At 38.8% G+C, this 21,535-nt stretch overlaps 1 protein-coding gene across 5 annotated transcripts in view; it reads left to right on the top strand.

The window, feature by feature from the left end:
- PRKN (parkin RBR E3 ubiquitin protein ligase) overlaps positions 1-21,535 on the top strand; it is a 1,515,422-nt gene that overhangs the window by 1,247,338 nt on the left and 246,549 nt on the right. For all 5 annotated transcript variants that reach the window (XM_077120792.1, XM_077120791.1, XM_077120789.1 and 2 more), the window contains one exon: positions 1,946-2,007. In XM_077120792.1, coding sequence (XP_076976907.1) covers positions 1,946-2,007 — 62 coding nt within the window. The remainder of the gene's footprint in view (positions 1-1,945; positions 2,008-21,535) is intronic.

The following is a 21,535-nucleotide window of genomic DNA, read 5'->3' as shown; positions in this document are numbered from 1 at the left end:
GGGTGACTGGTAAAGACATGAAAATAAGCTGTGGTTTCAAATAGGGTGATCCTGGAAGGGCCTCTCTGAGAAGGTGGCATATGTTCAGAGGCTGGAAGGGACTGGAGGAAAATGCCATGCAAGTACCAGGGCAGTGTTTTCCTGATGGAGGGGCAGCAGGGGCAAAGCGTGGAGATTGGGGCCTGCCTGATAAGAGTGGGACTGAAGGGCAGAGTTTTCCTGATGGAGGGCCAGCAGGGGCAATGTGTGGAGATTGGGGCCTGCCTGATAACAGTGGAACTGAAGGGGTGGTTAAAGAATAGTGAGTGAGGCGAGAGCATGGTCAGGGGTTAAAGCAGTGGGCCAGAGGGAGGAGGACTTCAGAGGCTATTGCCAGGGCTTTGGCTTTTCTCTTAGAGAGGTGGGACCCTCACTGGAGGATGACATGGTATCCAGTAGGTATGTGTTTTAACAGGCTCCTTTTCACTGTTTTGTTAAGAGTCTGTTGGGAACATGTCAGCAGATGATGCTGGGTAGAGTGAGGATAGGATGTGAGAAAGTAGACAGCTTTGTGAGTGTGCATGTGTGTGTGTGTGTGTAGACCCCATGTGAATAACTTGGTTTACAGGAGTACTCCAATGCCGTCCACACACTATTTTCATATCCTCTTTGTTTGCCAGTCCCATTTTTGACTCCTTGCCATCTCTACTGCCTCCACTCAATATTGTGAACGTTCAGTTTTTCATTGACAAACGTTTTTCCCAACATATTCTGTGTGCATGTCTTGTATTTCTAATTTTGTTATTTTTAAATTCCATCTTCACACCAGGTTTATATTGCTCTCTTCCCCACACTGATGTTCTCCTGAGGAATGTGGATTACAGCTCTTTCTTTTTAAAACTTGAGCCCTTACAACCCTTCCCTGCTTACTAACTATATGCAATATCTATCCTTGTTTATTATATTTTATCGCATCCACCAGGTGTTTCGGGTAATTATCTAGTCTTCTGTTAAAGATGTTTAAGTTTGAGCTATCACTGACATCAATCCGTTTAGGTATGTCTTAGGAGTATCTTAGAATATAAATTTAGGAGATAAACTCATTGTAAATTCCATTTCTTGTTTTACCTAAAATTAAAATAAGTCAAAAAAACTTTTTTCTAAATTTGAGTGCTTTAAAAGAATACTTATAAAGAAGAAAAAATTACTTAAAACCTCTAACATTTAATATAATCATCTTTTTAAATAATATTTATTAAATAGGTATATATAAACATTTTATTCTATAAAGCTATGTATTTATAAATTAAGTATAAATGATAAGAAACCAAAAGCATTCAAATGAACCCTATGAATGTAATATGGCAGATGATTCCACCTCCTTCCAGCTACTTTTTGTAAGACACTCTATCCTAAATTTAAATGCAGGAACCTTATGGGTCCTGACACAGCCTCTTGGAAGACCAGGCAGGGTGCTAACCCACAGCCAAGTCCTATGAATAGGGGACTTCCGGCTGGCCTGTCTTCATTCTCAACTTGTGGTATATGGGACCCCAGCCTTGAGGGTAAGGAAATAGTACATGCTAAGTAAGAAACTACAGTGAGCAACTCTCCCACTCTAATCCACAAAATCCTGGCTCGTGATGGGAACAAGTAAAGGCTGGGAGTGTTTCTAGGGGTCAGAAGTGATGGCCCCACAAAGGCCAGATCCTAATCTGGAAGAGAGAAATGATCTGGCCAGAGTCACCTGTAACCCTTTCCTAAAACCCACAGGAGGCCAGGCAGCAGGCATCGCATCTGTGGAGGTGGGCTTTTCTTGTGGTTGGTCAGACATGTGTCTTTCAGGCATGCCTTTGTATACTCACAAACCAGAGCACTAGTTGATGATATCCATAACTGCATATGAGAACTCACTACTGCACAGAATAGTAATAACATTTTTGCATTTAATTCTTCATTCCAACAGCTGGCTGTCCCAACTCCTTGATTAAAGAGCTTCATCACTTCAGGGTTCTTGGAGAAGAGCAGGTGAGTTTCCATCTTAAAGGCTGCATCAGCATGTCATGAAAGATAGACGCTAATGAGACACTTTGGGCTCTCCCCAGGGAAGCAGAGAGTGTCTTCTGACCCTCTGTGCCCCGAAATGGGGAAGAAAAGCATGCTAGAAATATGTGTGAGGACACTTTCTTCCTATTCTATCCATCAGACCTGACAAGTTATTAATTGGTACATCTGCTATCTGCCAGAGCTTTTCATCTCAGGGCTCGAATAGTAAACAGGCACTCCACAGTGGCAGATAAGCAAACAAATAAATGCAAAGATGAATTGTACCTGCGGGATCGATAGGCACTGACATCCCCTATGTCATGTCTGTAGGTGCATGTGCAAGCATTTTTCACCAGATTTTTATACTTTGCATGTCTTATCTATATGTCATGGCAGCCACTTTCTATATGGATGTGAACATATGACTTCTATACAAAGGATGATCTATTTAAAGTAGATTATTTAAATACTGTGTTGTGTTCAATGAAGAATGTCATATCTTAATAGATGTACTAAATAAATAATTCAGGGTTTTGAATAGTGTGTGTGTATATACACATATATACACCCTGAATTATATATATGTATACATACATACATATACTTTTAAATACTTAAAAATAAATCTTTTGATCCTTATAAGGAATTACAGATTATATTAGTCTGCTAAATATTGATATCAAATTATCCTTAAAATACATCAAATAGTTGATAGCATATTGGTTGGCCTAAGTTATATCCAAAGGTAGTCTTTGCCAATTCTTATCAAAGAACATGCATATGGAAATGTGATGGTTCAGTTTTTTGAATGGATTTTGGCTTTGGGTTTTTCTGTTTAGTATGTGTTTGTGGCAAAGTGGGACTGACCATTTCCTATAAGAGATTGAAGTAGGAAGGGGTTAGTTGGGGGAGAATGAGAAATTGGAAACATTTCCAATTTCCTGAATTGACATGTGACAGTCTTCTTCCTTTTTTTTTTTTTTTCATATTGTAAGTTTCCAAGGTGTCATACATAAATGTTTATTCAAATACAAGCATAAATCACTTGTCCTCCTTTACAGGTAAGAACTGAGAACTGACTCCCCTGAGCATACTTAGTAATGAAAGTCTTATATCTTGTGGCCATTTTCCTATGAAAGCCTGAGGGACTTCAAGCAAGGATCCCTGTTGTTACACTAACATTTCTGCTTGGATCATAGTGCCTTCTTTTCTAACTTACGCCAATATTTGCAAATCGCTTCCATATTTGGCACATGTGTTCCATATTACAGCCAACTGTAATCATCTCCTTAGATTTACATAAAATTCAGTCCATGTTGCATACTTCTAGGAATTTAATCAAGCCATAATCAAAATCAATATTACCCCATTGGTTGTAAAACCTGGCAACATAATTCATCAAAGCCATATTAATGTTTATTTCCTGGAAACCACATTCCCTTCCTTTGTTCTTTCCTTCATTCAACAGATATTTACTAAAAATCTACTATGCAGTACTTATCATTCTAGATTCTAGGGTTAGAGTTCTAAAAAAGAAAACTCCATGAAGCTCACATTCCCACTGGGGAAATCATATAACCATAAACACATTCAGTGGCCAGTAGATATTATGTTAGATGGTGCTCATTTTTATAGAAAAAATAAAATCCAAATGAGGGATAGAGAATGCAGTGAGAAGAGGTGAAATTTCATATAAATTGACAAGTAAAGATCTCACTGAGAAGGTGATATGTGAGCAATGTCCTGAGACAGGTGAAGGAATATGTCATGGCCACATCTGGGATAAAACAAGGACAGAGGCTTAGCAACAAGTCTGTGCATGTGCCTGGCCTGTTCAAAATAATCCAGTAGCCAGTGTTACTGGAGGGGAGTGAGCAAGACAAAGAGTTGTAGCAGGTAAGATTGGAGTGGTTAGACAAATCAGATTGTTTGGTGGTGCTGGAGGAAGGTGGGAAGTAATCCAGGAGAATGTGACAAACAGAAGCCAAAGGAAGAAATCATTTCTAGGAAGAGGAATGAGCATCTGAGTCAAATGCTGTGGCTGATCAAGTGGAACATAAATGAGACTCGAACATTGATACTGACGACTCAAAATTTTATTGGTACCTCTAACTAGTGGGCTTGTGAGGATGAAGGAATGCCTGGAATGGGTTCATGTGAGAAGAGAAGAAGAGGAAATAGAGACAGTAATATTGGCAGCTTTCTTTTCCCTTTCTTCCTTCCTCTGTCCCATCCTTCTCCTTCCTTCCTTCCTCTCTCCCTCCCTTCCCTTCCTTCCTTCTTTCCCTCCTTCCTTCCTTCCTTCCTTCCTTCCTTCCTTCCTTCCTTCCTTCCTTCCTCCCTCCCTCCCTCCCTCCCTCCCTCCCTTCCTTCCTTCCTTCCTTCCTTCCTTCTTCCTTCCTTCGTTCTTTCCAATTTAGCTGCAATGAAAAGCAAAGAAATGAGGTCACTAGTGAGGGGAACATGTAGGATCAAGAAACTTGTTTTGTTTTAATGTAAAATATCACAGTATATTTATGTGCTGATGGGAATGATTCAGTAAAGATCTGGGAAGTTGGATGATGTCAGAAGAGAGAGAAGAGAATTGCAGGATTAATTTCCTAGACTAGGCAAGTACTTGAGTATAGGGGTTGGCCTTACACTGTAGTGTGGGCACTTCAATCCAGTGATAGGGAAGAAAGCAGACTATGTAGGCATTGATGTGTGTATACAAGATATGATGATGAATTTCATGCAAGTTCCCTACTTGTTGTTTGTCATTTCTCAATGAAATGGGAAACAAGATCATCAGTGAGTGTGAAAATGGGAGAGGAGACTTAGAGAGAGGAAAGGATAATGAGATAGTTAAGAGAGTGAGGAGAAAATAAACTGGAAAAATGAATGAATTCAGAAGGAGATCAGTCAGCCTGGGTGTTTTTTCCACCTCCTTCAGCTCTGTAGGCACAGATGCAGAGAAAGTGGAGTGTTAGATTAACCAGCCCTGAGGTTTTGCCATCCAAGTATAACAAAATCAAGAGACAAAGGAGGTTAGGGGTGTAGATTACAGTGATTAGCTATGAAATTTTAGCTGGGTGATTAAAAAAGTAAAACAGATAAAAGGAGGGAAGGACAGCGAACAGTGGGTAGAATCAGTTGGTTACAGGTACCAAAGAATTTTGGGAATTTGGACATCAGAAGGATTTAGCTGAAAAAATAGGTGATGGTCAAGTAATGGAGTACTTGAAGTTGAGCTTGTAGAGGAAATGCAGTTATTAATAAAATCAAGGTCTAGGAGAAGAAAAGGAATGTTGGATGGCTGAGTTAATATAGAGGACAGGTAACTGGATAAGAAGAGGGCCAGGGCTTAGGGAGCCAGGGTTTAGGAATGTTATGTGGATCCTGAAATCATGCAGAATTATAACTAGAGCTGACTCAGAGGGTGAGCAAGGATCTAAAAGCCTTAGGAAATGAGAGCGAGTAATGGAGGTATCAGTAGCTGACTCGGAAAGGAGAAAGAGTCCGTAGTGAAGTCTATTGACTAGAAACTCCAAGCTTCAGGTTTTAGAAGGAGGGAGAGAGGGAAAATATTCTGTTTGAGACATTGAGGGGCAAAAGCTTGGTGACACAAAGGGTGTGGTAGAGCAGTTTTAGGGGGAGCTGTATAGGAAGTAGTGTCCTCAGGGAGAAGCCAGTTTAAGTTAGGGAAGAACTTTGAGGATATCATTGAGACATAGGGGAGTTACTGCCGACTGGCCATAAGTTTCCCAAGTACAGGGCAAGAGTCTCAGGAGTTGGCGTGGGCTGAAGGATGTGGTAATGAAGAGAAATGTCCACAGCCATGTGGGGGTCTGAGAGTCCAGGACGTCTTTGCTGATTGATACAATGGGACATGTCATGCAGACACAGACTACACACACACAACTCTATTTATACGTGAATTTATATCCTGATGCTACATGACAAGATCTATTTCCTCAAGGCAGATGGTGGTGTGAGGCTGTGAGTGGGATGGACAATGAGCAGAGTCCCAGCCCCCACCCCTCCTTCCAATGAGGGTGGGAAGCCTCACCAGAAGCTTTATAAAAAACTCTTGGGCTCTCACTGGACCCTTGAAGCAACTTATATTCCTTAGTAAAATGTAATTTTTGTGTTAATGTGTGTTTTAAGTGTCCTTAAAATTTTAAATAATAGAATATTTATTTTATCCTCTTGGCCCAGGCTGTGATTCCTGTTTACAACTCATACTCATAATGAATCTTCCATCCCCCAAGTCCAAATTACTTGGCAAAGATATTATTACACTGCAGCTAAAAAAAAGTCCTAAAGAAATCAGGAATTTTAGCTCTAAGTCCATAGATTTCAGAGAACTTTCACAAGAATTGTGTTTCAGAGTAAGAAGTACCTCCATTTATTCCTGATTCCTCCACAGAGTTTTGAGGATAAAAGCTTCATCACTCAAAACATATTTATTGAATATCTTTTTTTCTATCATTGTGCTAGTTTTGAAAAAAAAAGATGAACAAGGAAGATGCAGTTATTAACCATGATAAATGCTAAAATGGAAACAATGCTTGAGATGTAACATACTTTAGATAAGGGGTCAAGGAACCTTGGTACCTAAAGTTTTAGAAAGCACCAACTATTGGATGAGCTAGGATCCTGGGAGAGGGTAGAAGACAATTCTAAGCACAGGAAAGCTCATGCTTAGTGGTCCCCAAGGAGGTCAAGAGCTTGCTTTGTTCAAGCCATTGAATGAAGCTAATGTGACTGGAAAGTAATGAGCAAGAGGGACAAAGGATTAAGGCTGTGATCAGTAAGACTGGATTTTATTCTAAGTTCAATGAAAAATACTTAACTGATTAAGCAGGGCACTATCATTCTCCAAATTATGTTTTAATTTGCCAGTCTTGCTGTGATATGGCTATGGTCTGGATTAAGATGGCTGGCAAAAGAGATAGAAAGAAGTGACTATTCAGAGATAGAATTAATGCATTGGTGATTGATTGGCTGTGGGTCAGAAAGATGAAGGAATCCAAAGTTTCTATTTCCTGAGAAGGGTAAAATAATGGGAAGGTGAACGTAGAGGTATGGGATTAGGAGTTCAATTTTGATCATATTTTATATGCTTATGAAGCATCGAGAGATTGTTAGGATCTGACTGTGTGATCTGGAACTCAGAGGAGAGGTCAGAGGTTGAGAAAACAGCTTGGCAGTCACCAGCATATAGGTGGTAATGAGAGGAGGGACCGTGACTGAACCCTATGTAGGACCAGTATTTGGAAATTGGGTAGAAGAATGGCAGCCATCAAAGGAGACTGAGAAAGAGCAGCAAATAAAGTAGAAGAAAATCCAGAATGGATGATGCCAAAGAAGCCAAGAAAGGAAGTGTTTCTAGGAGAAATAAATGGTTATTTGTGTTGAATCCAACTGAGAAGTTGAATATAAGGTGAGGTCAGTGAAGTATCCTTAGCATATGTGGTAGTTAAGTTCGGACCTCAGCTTGGCCAGGTGATGGTGCCTAGTTCTGCTGCTGGGGACTTGAGCCATCAGCATGTGAAACTCGTCTATGGCTGGTTACACCTGCAGTTGGCTAGAGGACGTGCTGTTTAAGTTAATTAGCTGGAAGCTTAGGAAGAGGAAGGTCAGAAGAGTGCCCAATGCAGCACAGCCCAAGCAGCTCAGCCCGTACGCTTGGAGATGCAGAATGGAATTACCCTGGGGAAAGCTGTTGGAACCCACAAGCCAGGAGAGAAGGCCACGAGACATCGCCCTGTGCTTCCTGTGTAAGAGAGAGAACCTCAGATTAATGTTAACTGTCTTTCCTCTGAAAACCTGTAAGTTTCTAACTAAATAAATCCCTGCTTAGTAAAAGCTGATCCATCTCTAGTATGTTGCATTCTGGCAGCTCTGGCAGACTAAAACACCATATAACAACATGAAGTTCATTGGTGCCATAATGAGCATTTTTGGCAGAGTACTTGGAGACTCAACCCAGATTTTTTCGTAAATGGAAAAGAGGAATTTCTGGAAGTTTTGTTATGAAAAGGAAACTAGAAATGCAGCAATAGCAAGAGAGTTCTTTAAAGAATGAAGAGTTTAGGGCTTGTTTTCTGTTCCAGAGCACATAAAATAGAGATAGTTAACCTGGTGATTTAGTAGGAAAATGAGATCATTGAAGAACAGAAATACTTTTGAAAGTGAGAAGGGCTGGAATCCAGAGCACAGGAAGGCCATTTTCTCCATTGTAGTAAAAGGAGGCTGAAGAAGGTGAGGACCGTGCAGGTGTGTTTGTAGTTAGTGAAGGGAAGGGGCATAGTTTACATCCAATGGCTTCATGAAGACAGAGACTTTTTCACTGCTGTTTCCTCTCCATATAGAAAACTACTTGACAAATAGGTGTTCGGTAAATATTTGCTGAGTAAATAAATGCAGCATTCATGACTTCTATCTTCTTGGTGAAATATGAAATAAAATTGCCAGATGAAGGGAAGAAAATTGGGAGTAAGCAGTTTGGCAAGATAGAAAACATGCAACTAGAGAAACATAATAAAAATCATGAGTCTTCTAATTTACTAGCTGCCAGAATGCAGTATACCACAAATGGAACGGTTTAAAAAGGGGAGTTTAGTAAGTTGCTAGTTTATAGTTCTAAGGCTGAGAAAATATCCCAATTAAAACTAGTCTTTAGGAATGTCCAATCTAAGACATCCCGGGAAAGATACTTGGTTCAAGAGGGCCAATGGCATTCAGCATTTCTCCTCAACTCAAATGGTACATGGCAAACATTACAGAATCTGCTGGCTTTCTCTCCAGGCCTCTTGCTTCATGAAACTCCCCAGGAGGCATTTTCCTTCCTCATCTCCAAAAGTCGCTGGCTGATGGATTCTCTGTTTCATGGTTCTGCAGCATTCTGAAGCTTTCTCCAAAATACTTCTTCTTTTTAGGATTCCAGTAAACTAATTAAGACCCATGTAGAATGGGTGGAGACACGTCTCCATCTAATCAAGTTTAATACCCACAAATGATTGAGTCACATCTCTGTGGAGATAGCCTAATCAAGTTTCCAACCTATAGTACTGAATAGGCATTAGAAGAAACTGTTGCTCCCAGAAGATTGATTAGAATTAAAACATGGCTTTTCTAGGGTACATAAATCCTTTCAAACCTGCACACATGAGGAAGCTTTAAATGCCCATTTGAAGTTTGTGTTCAGTAATTTAAGGGAAAGCAATTGTATAATTTTATTCGGTAGCACTCATATGCTATAGTACACACACAGAGAAGGTCCAGGCCTGCATATATCCCTAAACAGTCAGATGGAGAGGAGGATGAGAGATCAGCACCTTCCAGGCAATGTTTATGATGGTGAACAGTGGAATCTTTGTCATGTTAAGAAGGATATTAAGCTTGGAAGGGCCAAGGGCTGAGGAAAAATTGCTGGGTCAGTCTTGATGTGGCTGAAGAATTTAACCAATCCCTTAGCTAAAGCTCTGGAAAGATAGGAGATGGTACTTGGGAGGTGACACATTTGGAAGTGGGATTTCAGAGATGGTACCATTTCTCATGGTGACGAGACCCAGGGTGTGACCTCGTGAGAATAGGAAGATGAGAAAAAGGTCACTGGGGATGAGAGGATGAAGGAACTGAACAAGCAAGTAGGTAGGTGGTCCATTCACACAATGATGAAGTTGTATTATTCATGTATCACAATGCTCTAATAAACTCGTTTTTGTTCATCTCTAAAAGATAACTGAGGAATAGTGATGGAAATTCCTTTCTCACTTCTTCCCTCCTTCCTCCTTCCCTTTATTTCCTTTATTAAAAATAGTTTTCAATAACTATTTTATTGTAATGTATGTAAGTATAATAATTGTAATATACGTAATACAGAATGATGAAAGAATAGGAGCAAAGCTGAAGACTGTGAACTGGGAATAAGGGACTTTGTCGAAGGTACTAATCAATGGCAACAATGAGCAGGGGAGGAGCCGGTGTCTCACCACATGGCATGTCTCAAAGGAGTGCGCAGTGGGAGTTTGGAAGACAGAGTGGAAGTGATGCTTTAGGAGCATCACTGAGCAGCCAAGAGACTACTAGCTCCTCATTGCCTTACAGTATGTGGACATGAAACTAAAAACAGCCTTCATTTAAGAGGCTGTCCGCCAAGTTTCACTTAAGTCAGAGAAAAGTGTGAAACATTTTCAAAGTCTTATAATGTGTGTGTGGGAGGGGTGGGGTGGGGTATGGCAAAGAAGTAGTTCCAAGGGTCTGATAGAAGGATTTTAAAAGAAAAGGGAAGGGTGTGATTTGGGTCATATTGGAGAATGTAGAGAGCTATGTGGGAATGAGAGTTCAGGTGGTGAGGACGCTGGGAGAGGCCTGGGTCCCTGTGTAAATAGTGATGGGGACATGATAGAATGCATTCTGATGATCTCCTGTGGCGGGAAGGAGGTGGGTGACCAGACTGCCTCCCCACTGTGGTCTCAGGTTTATCTCTTGGCATTGTCACTTTTCTAAGCCTTCACTCCAAGGAGCTTCCTCAGTGTTGTCCGAATGTTTATGACAGAGTTTGTTGTTTATAAAGATAAAGCCATCAATTAGAGTCCAGAAAATAATTTTTAAAAAATTATTTGGATCATCCAAGTCCTATGCAGTTCATTATATATACAGTGGAGTTTAACCATTTTATGGTCCAAACCCATAGACTTTCAAAACTTCCTAGCAAATGGAATTTCACTCTTCCCCTTCCACTGACCCCAAAATCACGTAGACTCTATAACAACTACTTCAAGACTGGATTGAATGCTTCTGGAGAATGACCAGAAGAGAGAGGTCTCAAAATACCAAGCTAAAGAAAAGAAAAAGCCCAGGGAGACTGAGGAAGGAGGGTTGTGTAGGTGGTGAGTATGGCTGTTCCTTTCCAGAAAGTAGGCGTATGAGCCAGAGACAAATTCCACTTGTCCAAAGGATGAGGCTCTTGGATTAGTAAACTGACCACATTCCTCGGGAACGTAGTAAAATGTGACATGGCACCTGCCCACACACAGCCTCATTCTCTGCTGGGTGCTCCCTCAGGACAGTGTGCTTAGAGGTCACGTTTCCAACACCTCCAGAAGTCTCCAATGTCCAACCAATTGTAGCAATGCCTGCAGGGACACCAGCCTACATCTGCCCGTGGTTTGCTGCAATCTGTCAAAGCATGGAGAAGGGACAGAGGAGCTGACTGGTTTTGATCTCCTTCCCGGAAGATTCCACAACCAATGGAAGTTGTGATCGTGTCATCTAAAACATCTGAAAAAGAAAAAAAAAACTTTATAAATTGCAATCCAGGATACAGTCTGTTGCCCTGTTTTGTTTTATTTTTTTTTAAGGTGATGTTTGATCTATTCCCTCCTTGCTTTTTTTTTTTTCAGCTGTGCTAATGACTGGTGCTTCTGTGTAATGACAAGGTCTAGCCCTTTCTCTAGCCAGTTCACTTTCTCAGGAGATGGCAGATGTCCAGGGAGGAAAAGAGCATTATTAGGAAAGAATAAAAATGTGACAGCTGCCACCACTAAGGCTGTCACTTACTCTGGGGCTACCTACCTATGAATCGGGGAAAATAAGATGAAGGCTATTGAGAACTTAAGGAATGGTTTTGGTTGTTTTTAGTCCTAATACATGTAGAAAAAGGGCATTCTCTGCATAGCAAGGGGAAATGGTTTAATCATAAATTATTGTTCCTCTACAAAGTTATATTAGACTTTTTTTTTACCCAAGGAGGAAATGCTGTAATAAACTCTTTTTATTCGTTTCTAAAAGGAACCAAGGAATAGTGAAGCTGAAAATTATTTTTAATAAAGGCAAAAAGTGGGGGGAGGGAAATAGGGAAGGAAAGTGAGGAAGGGAGAGAGGGAGGGAGGAAGAAAGAAAGGAGGGAGGGAATGAAGGAAGGAAGAGAGCTTTTGAGTCATGGCCCAGAGTTCTAATGCCTGGGTGACACTCAGCAAAGGTTTCAGGTCTCTGCAACTCCAAGGCCTCATCTGTTATTCACAGGTTGGAGGGAGAAATTCAAATAAGTAGGCGACGAGTCAGCAAGGCTGCCTGCCCAGAGTGATCCTTGGGTGAACACTACCTGGCCAGGATGACTGTGCTCCTGACGTGGTGCCCAGGGAGGCCCAGGGAGGGGGAGCCAGCCCCCCAGGGCCTCGTCCTTGTTACCACCTAACCAGAAGCCTGAACGGATGGGGCTGAAGCACACGAGGCTGGCCCTGCACAAGTGTTGCTTTTGGAGCTGCACCTGAGAGCCCCCAAAAGGATACTCCAGAAAAGAACAGGATGGTGGAAAACCAACCTCTTTCCTGGGCCAGGTTGTTGACAGGGTGCCACACAGTTCCTGGATTGCTGACAAGCGATGACTCACTTTGAAGGAACATGTAACAGTTTTCCCAGATTTTAGTTTTACCCAGTATGCCTGTACTTCAAGTTTCCTGCAGTTTTAAAATTTAGATTCCTTTTTGCTCTCTAGTCTTATGAAAGTATGCAAATTAAACAGCTCAGAGAGGCTGTCTGTCCTGGATGAAGATGATGCGTCTCCTCTCTACCCCCTCCCCCACACCCATGGAAGAGGCCTGGGGAATGGTTTTCCAGTGGTCGGCATATTTAGGCTCAGCCCATTCCTAGCCTGACCCTTCCCGTGACCACTGGCGTTCCTTTCTTGTAATTAAGATACGTTTAGTGGCCAGCAAGAAAGGGGAAACTAACTGCCAGCTGTGGGATTCACCCCGTGACTGTGCTTCATTATAGAGCAATATTCCTCCCATCTCAGACAGCCACCCACAGACCACGACCAAGCAACATCTACCTGATGATTTTCTCCCATGACGCATTATTTCAATTCTCAGAATAGGAGTTTATCCACTCTTCTATGAATCTTATACTTAAGCAGGAATATTTCCTGTTCTTAACAGAATCCCTGGGCATACACATAAAGACTGAATAATTTACTCCCCGAATAAATAAAATATAAAGCATAGCAATGAGTCAAGACCTCATCCAAGGAGGTCATACCAATGGAGTGTATTCTTCACTCTAATCTGATGACGTCCAGGAGGAGGTATTTTCTAGACTTTTCCTTAGATGCAGAGTAGCATGCTTTGTTCACATGAACATTTATTTTCAAATTTTTTGTAAATCTTGTGCAATCAACCCTAAATTATCTTAGTTGTCTGTCTGTGGATTATCCACTTTATGAAAGTATATGTAAAAATTTGCAAACTAGTTTTAATAATAGTTTAGACAACATATACGTACTTGGCAGGTGAACTATTAATTAATCTACATCTACATACACACAAACACACACCCAGACACTTGCTTACTGTGCATTCCAAATCCTGTATAAGTAATTTTTAGATAATTTTATGTTTTTGAGCTATTCTACATAGACAGAGTCCACCTGAAAAATTATCACATTCCTCCAAATTAGCTCTATTTATACAATGCTATCCAATATTGTTAAGTAAAAGAGCCCTTGGATGCAATGCTAGTAATGTCAATGGAACGGTGTGAGTTCCTTTTCATCAGTAGGGATCCATTTATTTACCACAGTGGCATATATTTTACATCCAGAATACAGATGTGCTGTTCAGCCTAGTGCTAATTTTTTACAGCATCCTGCTAAGTAGACAGTGGGGTTCTTTCAATACACTCTCAGTTGAAGTGATAGAAAGAATCAGTAGAAATGTGGGTCCTTTCTTAAAGACTATTCTTCAAGTAAGGATCTTTGCTAATGACAAATATTCCATGTCTACATTATTCTATTGGTGTATCAAAATTTCCATGATTACTAATGCATTATTTGTTCTATGTCTTATGTTTTCTTCATAAATCTCATGATGTTAAAAAATATAACACACTCAGTAGGTACATATTTTACTTCATATGTTGTATATACTTTCCACATCACCAGAAGTCATCACAGAAAAGTGAAAGTCCAGTTAAAATTGGGGTGACAGGGTTGGGAGATACAAGAAAGTGAGACACCAAGTTTTTAAACCCTGCCCCAAACACCAGATCAGGAAACTTTAGAGCCACAAAAATAGAAAATCTGTCTTGAATGCCACCTCTGTCCATTTCATGTAAAATTGAGTCCAGGAAGAACTAATTTCATGTAAAACTGAGCAAAAAAGGGAATGAGATTAAATCCATAATTAAATAATACAAAATTATTAAAAGAAAAAAAATAGAATGAGGAGCAAAACAACATCCCAAAAGATAATGAAAACATGTCAAAAGGATATGCCTGCAAAGCCCATGAAAACTGAAATGACTACTTCCAAGTGAACTAAAATCATTAAGAAGATAATACAAATAAAAATGGATATTGCTTTAAGTGAAATAGAAGGTGAAAAGGAGGAAATTTCTAAAAGCAAAAAAGAAATGAAGAGATAAGAATTGATAAGAAGTTACAAATTTATAAGTAAAGATTACATATGTGTGTGCGTGTATATATATATATTAGGATTTGCAGGTGAAACATCAAAGCAAGAGGGCAGGGCATATACTAAAAATCAGATACAATACAACCTTCCTCAGCAAAGCAGATTTGGAGTTGCATGCTGAAAGCGGTCATCATATATTTGTTAAAATTGACCAAGAATGATCTGAATCAAGACATATTCTAATAAAATTACTGGATTTGGATGGAAAAGGTGAAAAAAAAAGCTTTGGTACATCTGGACAAAACAAAAATATCAATTCACTTAAAAGGGAAAGAAAATCAGATTGTCATCAGGCTTTTCCATAAAAATTTACACAAGAAGGGCATGGGGTAAGATTTTAACATACTCAAGGTAAATAATGTGAGCCCAGGATTTTCTATCTAGCCAGCCTGGTTTTCAAGGATAAGGACCACAAATAAACTGTCATCAATATGCAAGGATTCAGTGAGTGTTTTTCTCATTAATTCTTCCTGAGTACTTGCATAGTGAATGAGTTTTAAACAACCAAGATGAATAGAGAGGCATCAACATAAAGATGAGTGGTAAGTATGGAATGTGTGTATGTGTGTTTATGTGTGCACGTGTAGAATCAAGACAGAGTTCAGTATGGCATGGCCATATGTTTCAGCAACGTTGATAGAGATGGTAAGTAGGAAAAATTTGTAGAAAATATGAAAGTATATTTGGAGTTTTCAGTTATCACATGCATGATGATGCTATTTGTATTGTTACTCCAAAATCATTGTATATGTCGTGTGGGATAACACAAATGGACAACTATGAGGTATTCTAATGTGGCACCCTCTGTGTTCTTAAGAACCTGTGGATTTTAAAAATTAAATGAAATCCCTGTAGTTCTGAAATACATATCCTTCAAATTAAGAACTAAAGGCCTAGATGCAATGAATGTCTTTAGAGTCTCAGCTATCCTAGAGCCAGTTGATGGTCTTGAAATATTTTAAAAATAAGGCTGCTTATTTTTTGTATATATGTTATTTTAAAAAAAAAAAGCTGATTGTGATGATAAAAAAATATTTATTCCTTCTAACCTCCTATGTTCTGGAGCAGCTAGAAGGAAAAATTTGAGAAGATCATATGATAGCCCATGGCAAACTCTGGGATCTATCCTGTAACCACTTTTTGAAGACTGCTTTGAAAACTGTTGCTTTTTTCTTCCTTTGCTTTGTGTGTATGTTATATTATACAATAAAAAATGTTTTTTTTTTTAATAAAGGCTGCTTAAAGAATTGGGCAATTCCTGGTCTACAGAAGTACATGACTACAATGAGTCTGAAACAGTTTGCCATATCAAATGTTTGATAGGAAGCTTTCAAACATTAGCAGGTTCGTTTAATCAAGGACTGAGGACACCACCGATAAAATGTTCCATTGTGGAACATGACATCCAGGAGTGAAAGTGGGAGAGGATTCCCAGGGATGAATTCAGACCTGGCACTGTGGGATCAACGATTACATCCTGACAAAATGGAGAGAGAAATATCAGTGCCAGAGAGAGTTCAAATAGAGTTGAGAGACTACTCTGGAGGTTGCTCCTATTCAGTCTTCAGTTAGACCATACTACCTATGATAGCCTGCCAACCCCCAACAGGACCATTCCAGCCAAAACTAACGAACACCTAGGGCAATTTAGAAGATTCCCCAATGGTTCCAGGGACTAGGGTAGCTTTCCAGAAACCTACAACCTCCAGATGGGTTCTTGGTCCAGATAAATCCTGAAGCCTAGCCCAGCCTCTCCAGAACATCAGATAGTTCAATCTCCCTACCCCCTATTAGTGACAGACCCTTCCTAATATAAAAAATTTAGAATTGCCATAGCCCAAACAGCCCCAAAGAGAAGTATGGGAAGATCAAAGGTGATGGTGGAATTATACATAGAAGATAGGACTTAACAAATGAATATGAATGTTGAATCATTAAATTGATACCTCTTTTAGTCTCCAGTATTTTAGAGCAGCTAGAAGTAAAAACCTAAAATTGTGAAATTCTAACCCATGTCAAAGTCTGAAATATGTTTTACAACTAATTGCGGTGCTGTGCTTGGAAATTAATAGCTTTTTTGTATATATGTTATTGTTCACAAAAAAGAAGGAAAAAAAGCCAATTGTGATGGTAAAAATGTATTTAAGCCCTCTTAATTTCTTTGCTTTATATGTATGTTATACTATGCATTAAAAAAAGTTTAAAAATAATATTTCATTGGCCAGAGATGGAGCAATTCATGCATCAAGAAGGAAAATAACTTCAGTGGGTTAAAACATACAACATTTAAGATGTTTAAGTCTACAAGTTCATAGTTGTTCTAAGAAAGGAAGAATCAAATATTCACCCTGTCTTTCCAGTGCAAATTGTCAGTAGTTAACTGGAGAACAGAAGTATTCTAATTAATAAGTGAAGAAATGTTTGAATTAAAAATACCATTTTGAAACTCTCATGTGATGATTTTTATCATCACAGTCAACTTTTTTCCTTCTTTTTTTGTGAAAAATTACGTATATACAAAAAAAAGCTATACATTTCAAAGAACAGCACCGCGATTAGTTGTAGAACGTATTTCAGAATTTGACGTGGTTACAATTCCACAATTTCAGGTTTTTACTTCTAGCTGCTCTAAGATACTGGAGGCTAAAAGAAATCAATTTAATGATTCAGCAGTCATATTCATTGTTAAATCCTATCCTCCCTGTAAAACCTCAACATCACCTTTGATCCTTCCATCCCTCTCTTTAGGGGTGTTTGTGATATTTAGAGTAGAGTCTAAATTTTTCATATTGGAAGCATCTGTCACCAACGTGGGGTAGGGAGATGTAACTATCTGATGTTCTGTAGAGGCTAGGCTAGGTTTCAAGACTTAATCTGGACCAGGGAACCATCTGAAGATTATAGGTTTCTGGAAAGTTACTCTAGTGCATGGAACCCTCGTGGAATCCCATACATTGCCCTAGATGTTCTTTAGGATTGGCAGGAATGTTCCTGGTTGGAGGTTGGCAGGTTATGATAGGTAGCAAGGTCTAACTGAAGCTTGCATAGGAGCAACCTCCAGAGTAGCCTCACGACTCTATTTGAACTTTCTCTGCCACTGATACTTTATTAATTACACTTCTTTTCCCCTTTTTGGTCAGGATATAACTGTTGATCCCATGGTGCCAGGTCTGGATTCATCATCCCTGCAAGTCATCTCCCACATTACCAGGAAGACTTTCACCCCTGGATATCATGTCCCATGTAGGGGGGAGGGCAATGATTTCACTTGCAGAGTCGGGCTTAGAGAGTGAGGTCACATCTGAGCAGCAAAAGAGGCCCTCCAGAAGTAACTCTTGGGCATGCCTATAGGTAGTCTAACCTTCTTTGCTACCTACATAAGCTTCACAAGAGCAGGCCTCAAGGTCGAGGGCATGGCCTATTGATTTGGGTGTCCCTAAAGTCTGACACAGTATCAGGGGATTCCCTGATGGTAAGGTTTAATAGTTCCATAGTCTTTCTCCCCTCTCTCGGGGAATTTTGCCAATGCTTTTTGATTAGCTGATTAATATACTCTAGGATGTTTCCAGGCATTACAATAATCTATACAGGATTAGAGGACCTCTTTCTTATTCTGTGCTCCATGTGTTTCAATTGTTCGAATGAGCTATACAGATAGGTTGAATTACATTATGCACTGCAGAAAATTTCAGTTCCAGACCAAATAAACCTTTCTTCCATTGGTCTCAAAGAGTATGTGTGGTTCTTAAATATAGACACTGTCTTCCTTACTCCTATGTTCTGAATTACTTTAACCCCAACCTGTTTGGCTTTATTCTTATCTCTAAATATTCAGGTTATATATATAAAACAGGCTCTCAAAATCCAGAAATAATAATCACCAGTCTGGACTTAATATGTCAGCTCTAAAAGCTTACAGTCTAGGACCCTGTTTTCTTATTAGCATTTTCTAAAGATGACCACACCATTCTTGTCCTTTTTTTCTAGCTTATTTTGTCTCACTAAATGTCCCACATGTTCATTCACATCATTGCATGCCTCACAACTTTGTTCCTTTTTGTGACAGCACAACCTTTGTTCATAAGAATACACTTTCGTTTGCCAATCTACTTCTCCATCAGTGCATCCTTCAGTCACCTGCATTCATCGGGCATCATGTATAGGGCCTAATTTCTTCAACACATAAATTCCAAGGGTTAAAAAGAGTATGTAGGGCCAACTATAGATTAAAAGACAATGTTTTCAAGACAAGCAAAGGAAATGAAACACAGACGTTAAAATTATAAAGGAAAGCAAAAGAGTGATTGCAATAAAAGGGGTTTGTTAGGAAGGAGTGAAGGAATTGGGATAGTACCGGACATAAAGAGGGCTCATGGCACAGTTCTATCTCTTGACCTTGTTTGTTTTTAAAATGTTGATCACATCACAATTTATTTTTTAAAGTATTAATAACAGCTGTTACTTACTGAGCACTTACTATATGTCAGAGACTGTCCTAGTCCTTTACATATGTTTTTTTTTCATTTAAGAAGTTTTAGTTTCCAAAAAAATCAGGTAAAAGCTACAGCCTTCCCATATATTGTTAACACTTTGCATTCATTTGGTAACTTTGTTACAACTGATGAAAGAAGATTAAAATTGTACTATTAACTATAGTCCATAGTTTACATTAGGTGTATTTTTCCTCTATACCACTCTGTTATCACCTTTTATTAGTGTCATTCCCTTGTTACAATGTATGAAAGAACATGTTTATTCTTGTACTATTAATTATAGTCTGTTGTCTACAGTAGGGTTCACTGTGTTATACAGTCTTGTGCTTTATTTATAAATTTTTATCCTGGTGACATATATGACCTACGATTTCTGCTTTTAACCACATTCACATATATAATTCAAACAACAATGTGCTACTGTCACCACCATCCATTACCAAAACTTTACAATCAACCAAAATAGAAATTCTGTACAAATAAACACTAACTCTCCATTCTCTACCCAACCCCCCTGTTAACCTGTATTTCTAGATTCTAACTCTATGAGTTTCCTTATTCTAATTAGTTCTGTTCAGTGAGATGATACAATATTTGTCCTTTTGTGTTTTACTTATTTCTCTCAGTAAAATGCCTTCAAGTTTCATCCATGTTGTTGCATGCATTTAGGATTTCATTCCTTCTTACAGATCAGTAACATTCCATTCTGTGTTTATGCCACATTTTCTTTACCCATTCATTGGCTATTGAATATTTTGGCAGTTGTGAATAATACAGCTATGAACATCGATGTGCAAATATCTGTTTGAGTCTCTACTTTCAGATCTTCTGGGTATATAACTAGAAGTGGGATTCCCAGGTCATATGGTAATTCTATACTTGGCTTTCTGCGGACCCACCAAACTTTCTCCCTTAGCAGCTGCACCATTTTACAATCCCACCAGCAAAGAACAAATGTTCTATCTCTTTGCATCATATCCAACATTTTATTTTTATGTTTTTTAAGTTGTAGCCATACTAGTGGGTGTGAAATGTTATTTCTCTATGGTTTTAATTTACATTTCCCAATTGCCCATGATATCAAGCATCTTTTCATGTGTTTTTTAAGCCATTTGTACATCCTCTTTGGAGAAACATCTATTAAGGACTTATGCCCATTTTTTAAAATTGGGTTGTTTTGTCTTCTTATTGTTAAGTTGTAGGATTCCTTTTTATATTCTGAATATTAAACTCTTATTGGATGTGTGGTTTCCAGATATTTTATCCATTGAGTAGGTGGTCTTATCACTTTCATGACAAAGTCCTTTGATGCACAAAAGCTTTTAATTTTGAGGAAGTCTCATTTATACATTTTTCCTTTTGTTGCTTGAGCTTTAGCTATAAAGTCTAAGAAACCACCACTGTCTAGCACAAGATTTTGTGGATGCTTCCCCACATTTTTTTCTAGAAGTTTTGTAGTTCTGGTTGTTATGTTTAAGTCCTTGATCCATTCTGAGTTAATTTTTGTATATGGTATAAGTTAAGGGTCCTCTTTCATCCTTTTGTATATGGATAACCAGTTCTTCCCATACTATTTGTTAAGAGACTATTCTTTCACAATTGAGTGGGCTTGACAGCCCTGTCAAAAATAGTTTGGGGACAGTGGAACAGTGGCTCAGCAGGCAGAATTCTCACCTACTGTGCTGGAGATCTGGGTTCAATTCCCAGAGCCTGCCCATGCAAAAAATAAAAAATAAAGACAATAAAAAATAAATTGCCTGTAGACATGAGTGTATATTTCTGTACTCTCAATTTGATTCCATCAGTCAATATTTTTATCCTTGTGCCAGTACCACCCTGTTTTGACTACGGTAGTTTTTTAATAAGATTTAAAGTCAGGTAGTGTGATTCCTCCAATTTTTTTTTTCTTTTTCAGAATCGTTTGGCTATTTGGGGCCCCTTACCTTCCAAATTAGACACTTGACTTTTCCATTTATACAAAGTAGGCTTTCCAAATTTTGATTGGTATCGCATTGAATTTGTAAATCACTTTGGGTAAATTTGACATTGTAATTATATTTAGTAATTATATATATGAACATGAAATGTCCTTCCATTTATTTTGGTCTTCTTTGATTTCTTTTAGCAATGTTTTGTAGTTTTCTTTCTGCAATTCCTTTATGTTCTTGATTAACTTTATTCCTAGATAATTTGATTCTTTTAGTTGCTATTGTAGTTTGGATTTTTTCTTGATTTCCTCCTCAGATTGCTCATTTTCTAGTGGACAGAAGCACTACTAATTTTGTCATGTTGGTCTTGTACTTCTCTGCTTTGCTGACTACATTTATTCACTCTAGAATTTTTGTTATAGATTTTTCAGGACTTTCAAAATACAGGATCATGTCAACCACAAATAGGGAAAGTTTTACTTCTTCCTTTCTACTTTGAGTGACTTTTATTTCTTTTTCTTGCCTAAGAACTTTCAATACTATGTTGAGTAACAGTGCTGATGGCTGACATCGTTGTATTGTTCCCAGACTTGGAGGGAAACTTTCAGTCTTTCACCATAGAATACGA

This window comes from Tamandua tetradactyla, chromosome 11 (assembly GCF_023851605.1).
Source record: "Tamandua tetradactyla isolate mTamTet1 chromosome 11, mTamTet1.pri, whole genome shotgun sequence".
NCBI classification, from domain to species: Eukaryota; Metazoa; Chordata; class Mammalia; order Pilosa; family Myrmecophagidae; genus Tamandua; species Tamandua tetradactyla.
This window is presented reverse-complemented; position numbering and strand designations above follow the sequence as displayed.